We start from the raw sequence: 19,219 nt of genomic DNA on the forward strand, positions 1-19,219 counted from the left end.
CCCAATTACAGCAAAATGGACCCGAAGGGGTGCCATTTGTTTCTGCTACGTTTGCGATGGTTGTTGGGACACCCCTCTGTTATTGAGAGAGTTGGTACTCATCTCAATAGCTATACACTGCTGGCACCCCTGCAATTCTGTCAGATAATGCTCGATTTCTCCCAGAAATTGATTACAATTAGAAATGCTTTGGTAGTAATATCTTCATTTATTTTGCTTGCAATGAAAAAACAGAAAATAAAATAAAAAAAAAAAAAAATCATCATTTTACACAAAACTCCAAAAATGGGCCGGACAAAAGTATTGGCCCCCTTTGAAAAATCATGTGATGCTTCTTTAATTTGTGTAATTAACAGCACCTGTTACTTACCTGTGGCACATAACAGGTGGTGGCAATAACTAAATCACACTTGCAGCCAGTTAAAATGGATTAAAGTTGACTCAATACTTAGCATAACATTAACATGTGTGAACTTGCTAACCTGCAAAACTCGCAGATTAGAGATAAGTGTCCTCCTGTAGTGTACGTGTTTTCCTACTGTTAACGTTAATTCAACTGTGCATTTATTCATTAATTAAAATATATTTTATTTTCTCCATCATTCATTGAAAAATAATTTTATTTGCAGCCTATGCAGACATTTCTTTAAAAAAAAAATTTAAAAAAAATAAAACACAATCACTGTAAATTTCTTTGATATGAAGAAGGTGGGATTTCCACCATGAAAATAAATTTAGCTTTTTTTCATCTTTACGTAAGCAACACATCAGCATATTTCTGAGAAATGTAGCCCTGACCCCCGTTGACCCAATCTGTTTGGTCTTATTAATGTCCCGTCCCCAGCAAAAAGTGTATATGCAGGTTATGCTGTTATAGCATCCCTACCAATGTTGGGACCAAATCTACGCCCTTGGTCTTGACCATGTTACAAGTTTTAGTCTTTCTGATTGTATGGGGTGGACAGATGTCTTCATGCTGCTATTGACCCCAAACAAGTGCATCTGATTCAGGATGATACATGGACTGAAGGCGGACATTTAACGTATTGGCCCGAATATAAGACGGCCCTGATTATAAGACGACCCCCTCTTTTTCAAGACTCAAGTTTGAAAAAAGACTTTTTAAACACCAAATTATTTTTTATACAGAAAATAATTACAGTACATCCGAAACAAATGATTATAACAATATATTTGAGAGAAAAAGCATGTTATTTTGCCTCATTCAAATCTTAATATCTGAACATCACATTCGTAAATGAATGGCTTCTGGTTTTTGAAATGAAAATAAACCAATCTATTGTGATAAAACAACAAAATTGCAATAACTGCATTAACCATCGAAGTGAGGTCTAACTGTAACTGTAGTCTTGAAACGAATCTGAATAAGAAAAAACATTGCAATAAAATTATGCAAACTGATTAAACTTGAGAGTAGCTGAGATCTGTCATGACAGAACATGGCTTCAATGATATCTGGCGCTATCTAGTGTGGTGAATGGGGAGAGTAGCTGAGTTCTGTCATGACAGAACATCGCCTCAATGATATCTGGCGCCACCTAGCGTCGTGAATGGGGAGAGTAGCTGAGATCTGTCATGACAGAACATCGCCTCAATGATATCTGGCGCAATCTAGCATCGTGAATAGGTATAATGTCTAGACCGCGAATATAAGACAGCCCCCTCTTTTTCAGTCTTATTTCAATGCAAAAAACACCATCGTATATTCGGGCCAATACGGTAATAGGTGGACTAACAGGTCTTTCAGGGTCAGAATTGTAGCTGATAGACAGGATTTCAAATAAGTATTTGCAGTTGTGTCACACAAATAAATTGTTAAAAAATCAATTTTTTCTTTTTTTAGCTTATCTCTCTCACAGTGGACATGCACCTACGATGAAAATTACAGACTCTACATGATTTCTAAGTGGGAGAACTTAAATCCTTATTTTCTTCACTGGAAATCATGTAAAACACCGTAGACAGGCAAAAGGAAGCTAGCATGAATACCATGGTAATTCAGTGGCTGCCACTGACGGTAATGGACGTCCAACCTATTGGGACTGAGCTTCAAATCACTGCTTAAACTGAATAAATAAGTCGAAAGTACTGTTGCATTTTTATCACTATCATCACTCTGTCACCTGCTAGCACTGGCTCGCAATGCATGACTGCCCTCCGGTGGTTATTGCGAGAAATATAAACGCTATACTTACTGGACATAAGAGAATGCAGCCCTTTCGTGAGGTTAATGGCTGTGAAATCCCTTAAGTAGCTTTTATTGTAAGGTTAAGACTTATTACTTTAGATTTAGTGTCCATAGCACTAGGATTAGAAGACTTTACGAGCGTGCGATCTCGTCCTCAGATCCTTGCGCCATTGTTTACTGACAACACCCCCTATTTGGCCCATTTGTTTATGGCTGGCTCGCTTAATGTAATAGGATGGCACAGGCTCGACTGTAAGCTGAGTGATTACGCAAGACAACTTTGTCTCTGGAAAGCAAGCCGAAGGACTCGTCGCAGATTTGTTACTTTAATCACGCGGCCCTCTATCCGAGCCAGGATATCATCCTCTATGTGCGTGCGTGACGGTCCGTCTCAGGATCCGTGGCTCCAGGTCCATAAGCGCTGATGCACGACCACGTTTTCATTGGCCCAGGGAAGCGGGCAGTGGTATAAAATGGAGAGAAATCGATTCCAGAGGGGTGCATTTTTTGGAGGCAGCCTTTTCAAAATCCCCGCTGGCTACAAAATGCTCCTTTTGTGATTAAATCGGGTTTAGGGAAGCATTCATGAAGTGCACCATAAGCAGTTCTGAATAATCTTTTGTTTGTTAAGCTTATTCTTCTTGTCTTCTTCACCTCTGAGTGGCTTAGGTTCCAAGGAATTGTGCTGTGTTTACCCGTAAATCTGCAATTTCCGACAAGATTTTGCATATTCAATCTCTTTTTGATGCTTTTGTGCACGTTTTCAGATATGACCTTCCCCAGTACGGCAGTCGGCGGAAGCTGATCTCGCCCTCGGGCCTTTACGATGAATACGGAGAGGTTGTTGTCGACGACGATGGCAGTTACTACTATAGCCCGCAGGAGTCCGACGGTGAGGTAAGCACAACTGTATTATATTCCCTATTAATTAGTTTGATTCAGTCAGAAACCGAGAAATGACCTTATTTTGTGGTTACTTTATATGCTTAACAGTACAAGAGCGCCACCTAAAGGCTAGACCAGGTGTGTCAAACAATGTTTTTTCCAGGTCACATTGCAGTTATGGATCCCTTTGGAGGACTGACTTGTCAGACAACTCTTTGGGCTGTCATTAGGCTGTCAGGATCAATTGATTTATTGCCAACTAATTGATTACCAATTTAATCCACAACTGTTTTGATAGTGGATTAATCGTTTGGAGCAGGCATGTGCAAGGGGGGGGTGCTTGAGCACTTGCCCCTTTGCAGCTACATGCCGAAAGTGCCCATTAGTCGATTTTCAGGGGGGCCAGGCCCCCTCTGTTGGCCGAAAAGTGTCATTGCATGTAATTGACGTTCCTCTACAACAGGGGTCCCCAATCCACGGCTATGTGGAGGCGGGCCACATTTGGTCCGGTCCCCTGAACAATACCATAGAGCATTTTAATTTTTTTTTTTCCCCTCATTATTTATACTATTTATTTCATGGCCTTTTTCTGTGAAGAACTCAGAGAGGTTTATTTGGTTATTATCTATTTAATTAATAGTGTTATTATTATTTATTATTATTACATTATATTATTATTTTTCATTTTTATTTTATTGACTTTAGTTCCGTGAAGAATCCAGAAAGGGTTATTTGATTGAGGCTTTCTGAAAAACAATAAGTTTTAAGATTTAGGCACTCCTGCAATCGTCACACTTTTTCCTGTTACAAACTGACCCCGGCCCCTCATCAGAGAAGGGAAAAGTTATGTGGCCCTCACAGGAAAAAGTTTGGGGACCCCTGCTCAACAATATATGATTTTTAAATTAAGAATTTTCCGGTAAAACATTCTCTATAAAAGTTGTAAAGCAATAAAAACAAACAAAAAATAAATTAAATGAACAAAAAAAAAAGATATTTTTAGAATGGGTCAAAATTATTTTTCGAACAGATTATGCGACTAGCACCTTAGTCATTTGTATGCTTAGCCAAAACCACCCAAGGACCGAAAAGGCAAAATGGATAGGCTATACGAAATTTTTTTTTAAACCTAAGCTTTCAAAAGCGACAACAACTACTGAGCAAGAACCAAGGATTAAAAATGTGGAGCATGAAACACTAGAGACCACCGTCAAAATGGTGACCAGAGTTTTAATATTGTCCCAATAAAGATGCTAATTGTACAACAGAGTCACAACCGGTGTCTTGCCAATGTAGTTACTCCCGTCAAAAATTGTGTCCACTGGCCGTAGGAGCGCACACACACACATTAGGTATGAGGGTTGTCGACTAGTATTGACGCAGGAGGGTCGTGTCTTGCCTACCGTGTTGGTCCTCATTATAGTAGAGAACACGGGGTAAATATAATCTACACAAAGAAACTGTAACCTGATCGACTCGCAGCCTAGAAAAGTAAGGGTTACATTACGTCAGAAACTCGTTTGGTACGCCTCCGTACCGAACCCAGCACCACGTACCAACGGTTCAATACATGTACCGTTACACCCTTAATAAGTTTTCATTCTGTTTTTGTTTTTATTTTATGGAGAAAAGTGGAAAAAATGTTGAATATTTTCACATTTCTAGTCCTCGATCTTTCATTAAGAGGACAGAACACGTCATATTAATATAGTAAATTAGAATATAAGATATTGTGAGGAACAATAAGGTACTGTTTATGCAACTAAAAAAAACACATTGAGACAAAATGGCGGGCGAGACTGGCGTCGTTAAGTTGAAATCGCGCAATTCGAGTACGTCAAAACCGGGGACTACCTGTAGATATTTAAATTACAAACACGATCCTTTTAACCTGATTCCGTTCATTTGAAAAATGGAGCAATTGGCCTGATTTCCGATCACGTGATCAGATCAGGGACGTGATCAGATCAGGGATATTCCTAATTTATATCATGCTGTTTATCCAGTCTTGCTGTATATAAAAGGGACGCAGAATCTGCACACTTGCTGCTTTTATGAAGTATAACAAAAGTTAAAATTAAAACAAAAACAAAAAATTTTATTGCACATTCTGCAATGTGACTATTGCGCATCCGCACATTGCGATAGCGATGTTCAAACGATACATACACACTCTGCCCCCCAGGCCACTAGTTTGACACCCGTGGCCTAGCCTTGAATTTCCCATTACCCTGTTTCAAGGTTAACAATGAGTTTGCAACGTTATACTGTATGGGAATCATTGGATCATGTTTATTTTTCCACTTTGTGGTACCACTTTGTGGTACCCGCAGTATCAGAATCGATAATGGGTTCCAAAAAAAAATAAAACACCAGTGTCGGAACGACTCTGGATCTTATTCTAAAATATTTTCTGTTTTCAAACGATGCTCCTGACAACAGGTTAGGAGACACTTTCAAGCTGGCATATTCCCCCACGGTTCCTACAGCCAGACCCGTCTCCAGCCACCCTACGGCCCCAACAAAAAGTCCCCGTCGGACCTCATAAATCACATGACGCAAACAAACGAGAATGGCAAAAAACCTGCGAGTTTGGGGACCGCGGCCAAGTTGAAAGCTTTTCTGAGCTCGCTGCTGTCCTCCGGTAAAACAGCCGGTCGGCCCCCGGCTGTCCACATGCCATGGAACAAAGCCAGAACTGAACCTGTGGAAAGCAGAGAGACTTTGGGGCAAAGAGAAAGAGTAGGAAACGATGTAGAAAGTCAAATTTTAGATGACGAAAGGATACAAAAATGGCGAGCCAGAGCAGAAATGGAAACTGGAAAACTGGAGCACAGAGGAGAGCTCCCTGGTTTGGTCCGAAATGGCGGTCAAGTCATTACCAGGAGTTATCCGCGAGGGTCCCTCAAGGGAGCCCAGGAGAAACAAAAGCTGAACGACGCCCTCGGTTTTATCTCTCGCGACAGAAGACTCCGAGGTCCCACCGGGGTGGGTGGCCGAGTGTGGGGCAACGGCAGGGATAGAGCAGGAGGGAATGCTCGGAAGATATACGACTCTGTCGGAGATATCAGCATCTCTGCATTGGTGTCGAATCGAGTTGGTGCGCTCGAGTGGGGGAGGCGGGAAAGACGGGAGGATAGATCTTTAGAGTGTTGGCACAAGGGGTCAAAACATGATCTAGAGTCAGAATTTAGCGCCTCCGACTCCAACATTCCCGGCTCGAGCAATTCGACCGAGCGCGAAGACACAGAATCGGACACGGAAAGCCAGTCGAAGAGCAGGAGCCGGGACGGGGAAATAGACTCCGAAAGGGAATCCGGATCGGACAGTGAAGACTCCGTTGGGCCGAAAGAAGCGCCCCAAAGAGGTCGAGATAGAGAAGGTCCCGACAGGCGCCTGAAGAGCAAACCCGAAGGCAGCAGATACGCGTTAGCGTTTGCTGAAGACTTAAAAAAGGGGTCTGCGCCACAGACAATCGACCTCTCGGACACCTTGCCGCCTATTATGGAGGACACCGAGGAGGAGACGAGTGCCTAGCGACAGATTAGCGATTGGGCGAACGATTGAGATGATGAGGTCTACTTCATCTTCTTCAAGATTTTGTTCTATAAGTAAGATATTGACTTTGGTGCAGTGACTAGAGTGTTATTACTTGAAATCTCTATTTTTTCTTGCTGTTGGAGTGTTGCTTTGACGTATTGTCTGGTGTTCTCTTATCTTCTTACCACAGCTGACTGGTCAGGAAAAAAATAGTTCCTACCAAGCAGTTTGTATTTCCTCGATTAACTCTGACCAGACTTGTTTCCTCCCTTCCTGAGCACATCAAATTCTTCTGCTTGATGGAAACAAGTTTTTTTTTTTCCCTTCTAAGCTTGTGTTTTATTGTTGAGTATGGCTGCAATGAACGATTATTTTTAGAATCGTGTAATCGGATAAATGTCACTTTTTTCAACTACCTTCACAATTTCTTCACAACTGCTGATTGACATTTTTATCTTGCGGGCAAAGCGCCAATATAAATTGTGTCAATGACTGATTTTTCTTAAAATAAACGAAACAACAACATCGAATAAGGAGGAGGCAGATTGTAATGAATCGGTTTTCCTGATCAAACAGTTGTTCATAAATACAATCCAAATCCAATTTCAAAGCACTCTCTTTTGTATGAAAATTTACAGTTTGAATGGGAGTAGGGCTGCAGCTATCAATTATTATAGTAGTCAATTAATCAATCAACTAGTTAGTTCAAATAATCGAGTCATCAGATTAGGAACATTTTATTCATTGCAGAATAAATGTTAGGAGATGTAAAACAATGGCTTGCCAAGATTGCACTTTTAAAATAGCATTAAATGCACACACCAAATAAAATTTCCGAGTGTTTCGTCAAACTGCGGATTTGTACTTTCATTTTAAAATAAATTAGCCTCAAACTGTATTCAAAATGAAATAAATGAGGATCTATGTACAACAAGAGCTAAGCTAACTTGCATAGCAAAAGTCCGCTATCTTAAATGCTATGTTTGTTTGTTTTTGTTTTTTTTTTTACACAATACTCTTTACAACTCGTTCAAACACATATTCCCCCAAAAAACAGCTAAATATACCCTTAAACTAAATTACGAATGCATTAAAAAAATTAGCTTATGTTGGTCTTTACAGGGAGCAGGTGGATTCAGCCATGTTAAATGAGTTATGTCATATTCACTGTTGCCACTAGAGGGCAGTGTCTCCACCTAAATCAATAAAACAGTTTTTTTCTAATCGAATTACTCAATTTAATCGATTAATCGTTGCAGCACTAAATGGGAGCTTGTGTTGAAAGGAGATTCTAAGCCGTTTTATGAATGGGTTTATGTGTGTGGTTTCTTTCTAAAAATTAATGAGACAACTTTACTATCTAATAATAACTCAAGTGCTAATATGCTTCTCCAAAGCGCAATACAAACAGACACTTAAGACACTGATGAGCATAAGCGCTAACTAGCATAGCGCTTCGTGCTAAGTAGTAACATCTCAGTTGGCTTTATTTACTCCCCTCTGGATATAAAAACACAAAGACATTCTCGACAAAACTGAGTGCAGCAGTGAACTCTCTCTCTCTCTTGCTCTAATCACCGGTAAGCGCCTCACAATACACACAAAGAGGCTGCTCATTGCTGCCGGCAAAAATTGATGATCAAATTCATTGCCAAGTCATTTATTAATCGATTTAATCGATTAGTTGTCGTAGCCTTATTGTTTAGACAGAAAAAAAAACGATTACTTGAGGTGTGTTTTTTCTGTAGTTGAAATTCAATGTTGTTAAAGATTAAAAAATGTCATTAGGATTTTTGTGAAGTCAATTTAAAAGAAAAACTATTGTGGAATATCTAGCTGGAAAATTACAGGTCTCGAATTGGTCGTCTGAAATGGCCTACCACATCATTTTTTGTGGATGAGAAAGTAAATTATGTGCATTGATTTAATGTTTTTTTTGGGGGGGGGGGTTGCTAAAATAAAATGGATATAGTCCAGAAATTAGAGATTTTTGTTGCTACTGCTTTTCAGCAAAATTTTAAAAATTACCTTTAAAAAAAATACAGATTATTTACTGTTTTTTTGTTTGTTTTTTTAACCAAATTAATACTAATAAAACTCAATAAAAGATAATAAAAAATTAATGACTAAATAAAATGAAATTTATATTTTCCTTTTTCAGTTAAATATTTTTTTGTGCCCCACCTTTTTTTTTTTTTTTATAAAGGAAAATGTAATTGAAAAACATTTGAAAAAGATTATGATTTGGACAATTTAGGTAAAAAAATGTCTATGTAAAAATAGTATAAAGTGCTTAAATGTTCATTGAAACATCCCAGTCAAAATAAATTGGACGCATATGTTACCCTTCTCCCAGTATGACTGGGTTGTAAATTGTATAATTTTAGGGTTCAACTAATCTAGATTCGGTAGGAGATTGGAAACGGCACTCAACAACATAAGACACACTGACAAAAGAACATGTGGTTGAACACAACTGCATTTTTGAATTTGAATAATTTATAGACCCTACTCACCAACGTCACAGGATGACGTGTTGCTGTATCCGGCCGCCATAGTTTATCCGTATTCTCAATGGTTTTAATTTGTCATGCAATTTATAGTGCAACTCATGGAAGCCCCGGTGCTTTCAGACGCTGTAAACTCATTGGATAAGTTGCATAAAAGGCGTTATGTGGAAAAGCTTCAGTCTATCCATTCGCCAGATCCATATTTGATGCCTAAATCGATATTTTTCGACCCACTGTCTTCGCCCTCTCTGCCTGACATCTGCTACCCTATTATCTACAACTATCTTGTCCACACAAAATCAGCCTATTCTCACAAAAGTTTGAAAAACTTTAAGAGCAGCACTCTAAGCAACATTACCCCGTGTGACCCTTTACTTCCAATTTTCTAAAATGGCGACAATCAATAAAAAAATTTTTTAAAAAGTTGACTGCGATGGCCGACGCTTCAAGGATAGGTGGATATTGGACTATTTCTTCAATAAAACACGCAACAACTGTGTCTGCCTCATTTGCAAAGAGACAGTGGCTGTTTTCAAAGAGTTCGATGTGACGCGATAATGATGTTACCGAACAAGACACGCTGACATGTACGACAACATTACAGGGAAGATACGCAGCGAGAAATTATAGCAACTTGAAGCTAGTTTCATTTCACAGCAGCAGTATTTCGCAAGAGCCCGAATGTCGAAAGAGAACGCCACAAAGACGAGACTGTTGAAATTTTAAAAAATAATAAAGCAAATGTGACACACAGAAGGGCTTGCTTAAATCTGTTTAAATATATTGTTCTATGTTAATCAGCCAAGGTAGCCCCCCGCATTTTTACCACACCAAATCTGGCCCCCTTTGCAAAAGGTTTGGACACACCTGTTTAACTAATGATCCGTAGACGAGGCCAGCTTCTTTCACTTGGTACCAGCTAAATATTATTCAAAATGTAATGATGGTGGAAGAACTAAGCATCTTGAATTTGAAACTGTATGTTGTCGGCGATTAGCCTTGCAATGATCTTAATTGTGGTTGTCAGCCCAAAACCCTCTAAATATATATTAAATGCATCTTACCAGATATAAAATGACTACTACATAATCCGTGGTAATCGTTTGGAGCCCAGTTTTCTCGTCGAATTGCAGCAGTCCATCTCGCTCTCCTCTCGGGGTCTCTCGGAATACGGTAGAACTTAAGTCTCTCCGTCTATCTTCTCTGTTATTGCAACCAACTGCCACACACGCCTTCACCATTTTGATTAGTAATGTTAACGAGCAGAAAAACACGCCATAATAGGAGGAATGTACATAGCGGTAATGCGTCAACACGACGAGTTGACGGACAATATGGCGCGAAGGCGTGGTTGTGACGTCATGTGAGTAGGGTCTATAAACAATAAATGCAATGAAAAACTTTTTAACCTAAATAGCGATACCCAGAGTCAGTGAGAAAAAATAAAATTAAATTGCGATCGCTTTTTTTCCCCTTTCGTCAGGCTTTAGTCCTGACCCAAAAAAATGAAAATCTGAGATCTCAGAAAAAAATAATAATCCAAGGACTGCTGATTAATCCTTTTGTCCTACCGTTCAGTCCAGGTCGCAGCAAGTAGTCTCTTCTCCACGAGTAAATCAATCCCCAAAAAAAAAAAAACAGCCAGCACGAAATGTGCAGGTTCATTACTCAAGGTGCAAACAATGTAAAGCACATAACAGTAATTGATTAGTTAAAATAAAAAAATAAATATATTTTGGACTCTAATAAACATAGTTAACACCATTATTCCCCCCCACAAGCACAGCTCATGTGCTAATGCTAGAAAAAAAAACGCATTGAAAAGTTGGCTAAAATTTTTTTTTTTTTCACAACTCAACATAAATGACATAACAGAACTCTAATCACAAATCTTTTGTCCATAACAGTCTATAACAATTGTCCTGACTGGTTTTATTTTATCATTTTTCGTGTGGATATATCCAAATTGTTTAGCACACATCGACAGCTAACCCAATAGCGTATATGGGAACACTCACCAGGATAGTTTTGCTTCAATAACTTTTCTCTCGTTGGCTCAAAATGTACCGCAGTCGTCTCCAACACCTTTGAGGCCAAAATAAAATGTGAATAAACAAACTTAAATTATCAGGGAAGGCTATTTTGTCTTACACTACTTACGTGGAGAGTTCAGGAAGCTTTCCTAACGACTAACGTTCCCGCTCTCTCTCTCTCGCAAATGAGTTAGTGAGCGAGCAAGAGATGGCGTACATTTCGCAGTGGTGCATTCAGGTGCATCGGAAATAATTCGAATTTATAAAACATGAATTTCCTGGTTATTTAACACTGGGTTAAGCATAGTGCCGTCAATGACACTGAAACAGGATAACTCACAGCCAATTTAAATGAATTGGATGTCTTTAGTTGTCAATAGAGTTGTCCAATAACGACTTTTTAACTGATATCCCGATTATGTCCAACTCCAAAAATCCGATATCAAACGGATAAATGCGGTCGTGGACTTAACATATCCTTTATTAAGGATAATGCTCACAAAAAACAAAACAAAAAAAAACTCTCGAGCATAGACTTCATAATGATATTGACAGGGCACGGGGCGATTCTTGGTTAAAAGCAAAAAAAAACAAAAAACGGGCAGTTAGCATTTATTTTACGTAAATATGTCAAATGTACTGCTAGTCTTTAGTCACTGAGGCGCCACCTTACCACAAACAAAGAGCTTTTTACATTGAAATTCTTGTGAATAAATGCTTAATTTCCTGAAGTCTTTATAGATATGTACGTAAAACAGTCTCGATTCTTGGTTAAAAGCAAAAAAAAAAAAGGGCAGTTAGCATTTACTTTACGTAAATATGTTGAATGTGCTGCAGCCACCTTATGAAAACAGAGATTTTTCCGTTGAAAACTCTTGTGAATAAATGCTTAAATCCCTGAATTTTTTATAGATAGGGACATAAAACAGTCTCGATTCTTGGTTAAAAGCAAAAAAAAAGCGTGTAGTTAGCATTTATTTTACGTAAATATTGCGGACTACGACGCCAGCCAATTCCGTAGTGGCTAATTTCTCCCATTGATTTTTTTTCACAATGTTTCCAAATGCATGCATGGTATGAAAAATATAATATTTACCTTGAATCCTCGAACAAATCACTCCACAGACAATCCTTCCTGTTTGTATGCGATACAGCTTTCGAACTTTTTCAACCTAAATCCGACGTTCGATCGCTGCGTGCGTGTGAGAATAACTCCTCTCGAGATAGGGAGGCCCCCGACTTGAAGGCGAGGTGCCGTGTATGACGGATCAAGGCCGGCCCAGCTTATACGCAAACTATGCAGCTGCTTAGGGCCCCTGACCACTAAGATCCCCCAATCTGGCAACCTCATTTTTTACGTTGTTAATAGAGCATCGTGAATAATTTGTTGCGCATTGCCGTTTATCGGCGCAAACATCCATTTTCTTGTCATTACAATCTGGCAACCTGGGGAGTGACGTTGAACCTGCTTTGCAATGATTGGTGCTCAAACTTGCTTGGAAAATAGATCCACGAATATTTCGAAGAGAATTTATCCTTCTGGAGCAGAGAAACGAAAAATCTGATTAATATACAAAATATGGACGTATGGGTTGGATTGCATTAATGGGTTTCACAGTACACTGTGACGAAAAATATGGGCCCCTTAGCATTATTTTGCTTGGGGCCCCGAAATGGCCTGGGCCGGCCCTGTGACGGATGTGACCCACCCGTCAATATCAATATTAGGTCTATGTCCCGAGCAGCTTAGTTTGGAGACATCTAATGGTCAGTAAGCATAAGTGCTGTGCCAAGCTGTGACCAGCCCTTGTACAAGGGTAGAAGGCTTCTACATTCACGGTCAACATTATCTGATATTATTTTAAAATGCTTTTATCGGTCGATATTATCAGCTATCCGATAATATGGGACAACTCTAGTTGTCAATGGTATTAACAAGGAAGTGACAGAAAGGTAAATTTGGCGTACCGTTGTCATGTTTTGGGACATTCTGGGGTCTTTTGTGTCCCTCAAACATGATTAAAAGGTCTACTAATTTTTGTTTATTTTCCAGCATGGCTGTCGAACACGTCGGATCAAGCTAGTGGTGGACCGCGAGTATGAGACAAGCTCCACCGGTGATGACAGTGCGCCAGAATCCCAACGCGGCCGCGCCACCTCGACCTTCACCAACCACAGCAACGTCAACGGCGGCCTCTACGTAGCCCAGAACGGCTCGGTGGTCCGCACTCGGCGCTCCGTCACGCCCACCAACAACAAACCCCCGTCGCCGGCTTTCAGCTCAAGGCTGGCCAAGCATTTTAAAAAACTGGACAAAATGGCGGCCACTCTGGAGGAGAAATTGCCCCTGAACAGCCCCAAAACTGTGGCGGAGAGAGGCGTCAAAACCCTTCGCACCTTCAAGACCTCCGGTAGCCCTTCTTTCACTACGACCGACATTCATAAAACCGTCAACGTGTTCGACACTCGACAATCCAGCCTTTCGTCAGAATCGACCAGCAACGCTGGCCCGGAACGAGCCTCCAACGCCGAAGTGGAGACGGGACAGAACGGGAACGACGAGAACAGAGATGAGGGCGAGATAGAGTCCAGAGTTGACGGCAGCAACAGCGAGGCGGACGAAGGCCTCGTCATGAGGGAGCTTCCCAGGTGTCCCAGCGAGAGGACCCAATCGGACGAGGAGGAGCTATGGATGGGGCCCTGGAACAATCTTCACATTCCCATGACCAAGTTATGACTGGCATCAAACACGACAAGTTTTCGGTCTCAATAACTCTTCATTTGTGTTCCGATTGCAGAAATCAGCATGTCAAAATGATTCTTAGAGGGCCGTTTACATGACGATGTTGACAGGGGGGAAAAACACACAAAAAATTTGATATCGTTTAGACGGAAACAGTGTTTTGGTAGCCTGACTGGCACTGGTCATGTACAAGATACATGGCAAGTCAGTCTGTTCTTCTGTGGTTTATGGTGCCTTCATGCCTTATGGTAAATACAATTGTCGAGTCGAAAAGTGCATATGACATAACAAAAAAAATCTTAAGTAGCATCATTATTGGAATTAAAATCATATTTTGAGACAATTCAACTACATTGCTGGACAAAAGTATTTCCACCCCTGCAATTCTGTCAGATAATTATTAATTTCTCCCAGAAAATGAGTGCAATTTGGTAGTAATTTCTTCATTTATTTTGCTTGCAATGAAAAAACACAAAATAGAATGGGGGGAAAAAATTAAATCATTATCATGTTAAACAAAACTCCAAAATTGGGACGGACAAAAGTATTGGCACCCTTTGAAAAATCATGTGATGCTTCTTTAACTTGTGTAATTAACAGCAACTGTTACTTACCTGTGGCACATAAAAGGTGGTGGCAATAACAATCACACTTGCAGCCAGTGAAAATGGATTAAAGTTGACTCAACCTCTGTCCTTGTGTGTACCTCATTGAGCATGGAGAAAAGAAAGAAAACCAAAGAACTGTGAGGTCTTGAGAAGCAAAATTGCGAGGAAGCAGGGGTAATCTCAAGGGTGCAAGTCCATCTCCAAAGACCTGAATGTTCCTTTGTCTACCGTGCGCAGTGCCATCAATAAGTGTAAAGCCCATGGCACTGTGGCTAACTTAAAATTGACAAGAGATTTCAACGAAAGATTGTGTGGATGGTGGATAAAGAACCTCGACTTAAATCCAAACAAGTTCAAGCTGTCCTGCAGTCCGAGGGTACAACAATGTCAACCCGTACTATCCGTCGGTGTCTGAATGAAAAGGGACTCTATGGTAGGATACCCAGGAAGACCCCACTTTTGACCCAAAGAGACAAAAAAAGCCAGGCTGGAGTTTGCCAAAACTTACCTCAGAAAGCCAAAAATGTTCTCTGGTCAGATGCGACAAAAGTAGAGCTTTTTGGGAAAATACATCAACATAGAGTTTACAGGGGGGAAAAAAACGAAGCCTTCAAAGAAAAGAACACGGTCTCCACAGTCAAACATGGCGGAGGTTCCCTGATGTTTTGGGATTGCTATGCTGCCTCTGGCACTGGAATGCTTGACCGTGTGCTTTGAATTATGAAGTCTGAAGACTGCCAACAAATTTGCAGAATAATGTAGGGTCCAGTGTGATAAAGCTAGGTCTCCCTCAGAGGTCATGGGTCTTCCAGCGGGAAAATGACCCAAAACACACTTCGAAAAGCACTTGAAAATGGTTTGAGAGAAAGCACTGGAAACCTCTAAAGTGGCCAGCAATGAGTCCAGACCAGAATCCCATAGAACACCTGTGGAGAGGATCTGAAAATGGCAGTTTGGAGAAGGCACCCTTCAAATCTCAGAGACCTGGAGCAGTTGGCCAAAGAAGAATGGTCATTCACTAGGTCCCCCCGTGTGGTTCTGGGATTTTTGCTCACCGTTCTTGTTACCATTATGATCATTTTGACGCCACGGGGTGAGATCTTGCATGGACCTCCAGATCGAGGGAGATTATCAGTGGTCTTGTATGTCTTCCATTCTCTAATAATTGCTCCCACAGTTGATTTCTTTACACCAAGCGTTTTACCTATTGCTGATTCAGTCTTCCCAGCCTGGTGCAGGTCTACAATTTTGCCTCTGGTGTCCTTCGACAGCTCTTTGGTCTTGGCCATAGTGGAGTTTGGAGTGTGACTGACTTAAGTTGTGGACAGGTGTCTTTTATACCGATAATGAGTTAAAACAGGTGCCATTAATACAGGTAACGAGTGGAGCCTCGTTAGACCTCGTTAGAAGAAGTTAGACCTCTTTGACAGCCAGAAATCTTTCTTGTTTGTAGGTGAAGAAATACTTATTTTCCACTCTAATTTGGAAATAAATTCTTTAAAAATCAAACAATGTGATTTTCTTTTTCTTTTTTTTCCACATTCCATCTCTCATGGTTGAGGTTTACCCACGTTGACAATTACAGGCCTCTCTAATCTTTTCAAGTAGGAGAACTTGCACAATTGGTGGTTGACTAAATACTTATTTGCCCCACTGTAGTATACACATTTATAAAACTTTTTTTTTCAAACCAAGTCTTAAAACTTACCCTTTGCATTTAGTTGATGGATTACTAGGTCTAAAACTGTCGCTACAGACCAAAATAAAGGTCATGGGTGCTGTGTTTTTTTTTTTTTTTTTTTGCTACGACAACAAAAGCACATGAACAGGACTTATTCGTAATGACCAATTAACCAAAGGTAAGGATCATCTTTCCCACAGCATGTGAAGGCGGCATTAAGCTGGATTTCAAAATCGATATTGGAGTTGAGGCTAACAAGCACAGACTGAATCTGAAAGAACCAATTAAAAAAGCAGAGATGGGATGTGACGTAAACGGAATGCGAATCACGCTATTGGTTGCAGTCAATTTATATTTCAAACAATCGTGCCGTTTCATTTGTTATTTTCCTGGAAAATCGCAGTATTGTCATGAGCAGTACATGTTTTCAGAAAGAAAACATACTGTTTGAAAGATTTGCGTGGTTAGATCTGCTTTTGACTCAATCTCACAACAAATATGTGCAAAATTTTAGAACCACAGAAGACTAAATTGAATGTATCTTGTACAAGGCTCGCATTTTGGGCGGGGTGAAACTGTAAAAATCTGAAAACCTCCGGATTGGAAATCTTGACGACGCTCCACTCTGTTGTCGCCGTCACAAATCGCACGAATATACCTACACACACACACAAAAAAAAATCAATATCAAAATGCCACATTTTTGCTTCGGACGGTTTCCGTCTAAACGTTGCAAAATGCAAACACAGGTGTCCATTTTTAAGAAGCTTTCAGCAAATTAAAAGTCATCGAAAGTTGACGTGAATTGGATCTTTGAGCACTTTTTCTTTCCCGTTCAACGTCACGGCTTATTTGGAAATTGTGACGTCTTGTACGTTGGACAAGGTGCTTGACAAACAGGAGAAAAAAAATAAAAACATGTCAGCCAATGACCCTTGTATGGGCGCCTGTTGTCTTTATTGCACTCTTACCAACCAATCAATAGACAGATTCATGCTGATGTCATCGAGTGTTGATTTGAAATCGCTCTTATTTACAAAAAAAAAAAAAAAAAATATATATATATATATATATATATATACGTATATAATCATTATTACATCATTACCTGCCATTGAGAACGATATACGTACAAGTTAGTGCAAATTGCCTTCTGCTGGCCAAAATGTGCATTGCAGGTACCAGTCTACTTAAGGCGATAATGACAATATGGACATTAGAGGTGTGATAATTCAGTGGTATGAATGACTATCTGAACCTTTTGGAATTTCTCACATTTCTGCATAAAATCAACATCAAATGTGATCTTTGTCAAAAATACACAGATGAAAAAACAGTGTCTGCTTTAACTAAAACCACCCAAACATTTTTAGGTTTTCAAATTTTATTGAGGATAGCATGCAAACAATGACAGAAGTGGGAAAAATAACTAAGTGAACCCTCTGCCTAAAGAGCATTTGAAACCCATTTTTACCAAACAATTTAAGTCAGGTGTGTGCTCAATCACTGATGAGTGGTCTAAAGCTGCCCTGCCCACTATAAAACACACACCTGGTGAGAATTGTCTCAATGAGAAGCATTGTCTGATTTGCATCACGGCTCGGTCAAAAGAGCTGTCTGAAAACCTGCGATCAAGGATTGTTGATTTGTGTAAAGCTGGGAAATGATACAAAACCATCTCTAAAAGTCTGGATGTTCATCAATTGACAGTCAGAGAAGTTGTCTCCAAATGGAGAGTTTGGCACTGTTGCTTTTCTCCCAAGGAGTGGATATCCACCAAAGATGACACCAAGAGTTCAGCGCAGAATACTCAGCGAGGTCAAAAAGAATCATACAGTGTCTGCTAAAGACTTACAGAAATCACTGGCAAAGTCCAATATCTCTGTGCACACATCAACTAAATGTAAAACTAAACCAAGAATGGTGTTCATTGGAGGACTCCACGGAGGAAGCCACTGCTGTCTAAAAAAAAAAAAAACATTGTTGCTTGTTCAATATTTGCAAAAAAAAAAAAAAAAAAGCACTTGGACACTCCACAGAAATGTTGACAAAAATATTTAGTGGACTAATGAAACCAAAGTTGAATTGTTCGGGAGTAACACACAACGCCATGTGTGGAGGAAAAATGGAACAGCTCACCAACATCAACACCCCATTTCCACCGTGAAGCATGAATTGGGGCTGTTTTGCTGCCTCGGGGCATGGACACTTGCAATTATTAATGGAAGAATGAATTCAAAAGTTTATCAGGATGTTTTGCAGGAAAACCTGAGGCCGTCTGTCAGACAGTTGACGCTAAAAAGAGGATGGATGCTGCAACAAGACAATGATCCAAAACACATAAATACATTTACTTCAGAATGGTTTCAGAAGAACAAAATACATGTTCTGTAGTGGCCAAGTCAAAATCCAGACTTGAACCCCATTGAGATGCTGTGGCATGACCTAAAGACAGTGATTCATTCCAGGCATCCCAGGAATCTGACTGAACTACAGCAGTTTTGTAGAGAAGAACGGGCCAGGATTACTCCTGATCAATGTGCCAGACTGATCTGCAGCTACAGGAAGCGTCTGGTTTAAGTTGTAACTGCCAACAAAATATTAAATGTGAGGGTTCACTTAGTTATTTCCCCCCTTCTGTCGTTGTCTGCATACTATCCTCATTAAAATATGAAAACCTAAAAATGTTCGGGTGGTTTTAGTTAAAGCAAACACTGTTTTTTCATCTGTGTGATTTTGACAAAGATCAGATCAGATTTGATGGTGATTTTATGCAGATATGTGAAAAATTCCAAAAGGTACTTTTTCATACAACTGTATCACGATACTTTGTAGCCCAAAAGTTATCGATATCCTCCCACCAAGAATCATCTTTGAAAAAAAGTTTCACTGTTTAAAAAAAAAAGGAATCAACAGGTTGCAACCAAACACTTCTATGGGGATGTGGTAATGGGGGAACAGAAGAAAAGAAGAAGAGCGAGAGACAGAAGAAGCACAAACAACAACAACA

At 40.0% G+C, this 19,219-nt stretch overlaps 1 protein-coding gene and 1 long non-coding RNA gene across 2 annotated transcripts in view; one reads left to right on the forward strand and one right to left on the reverse strand.

Annotated features, from left to right (window-relative positions):
* Positions 1-11,354, reverse strand: part of LOC130909736 (uncharacterized) — a 38,248-nt gene extending 26,894 nt beyond the window's left edge. Inside the window, exons 1-2 of the long non-coding RNA XR_009061790.1 lie at positions 11,305-11,354; positions 11,163-11,229 (exon numbers count right to left, since the gene is read on the reverse strand). This is a non-coding gene — a long non-coding RNA (uncharacterized LOC130909736). The remainder of the gene's footprint in view (positions 1-11,162; positions 11,230-11,304) is intronic.
* Positions 1-17,240, forward strand: part of pcdh15b (protocadherin-related 15b) — a 268,709-nt gene extending 251,469 nt beyond the window's left edge. Inside the window, exons 39-40 of the mRNA XM_057826514.1 lie at positions 2,977-3,106; positions 13,231-17,240. Of these exons, the coding sequence (XP_057682497.1) occupies positions 2,977-3,106; positions 13,231-13,914 (814 nt within the window). The 3' untranslated portion in view covers positions 13,915-17,240. The remainder of the gene's footprint in view (positions 1-2,976; positions 3,107-13,230) is intronic.
* The last annotated feature ends 1,979 nt before the right edge of the window (positions 17,241-19,219 follow it).

Source organism: Corythoichthys intestinalis, chromosome 21 (assembly GCF_030265065.1).
Source record: "Corythoichthys intestinalis isolate RoL2023-P3 chromosome 21, ASM3026506v1, whole genome shotgun sequence".
Classification (NCBI taxonomy): domain Eukaryota; kingdom Metazoa; phylum Chordata; class Actinopteri; order Syngnathiformes; family Syngnathidae; genus Corythoichthys; species Corythoichthys intestinalis.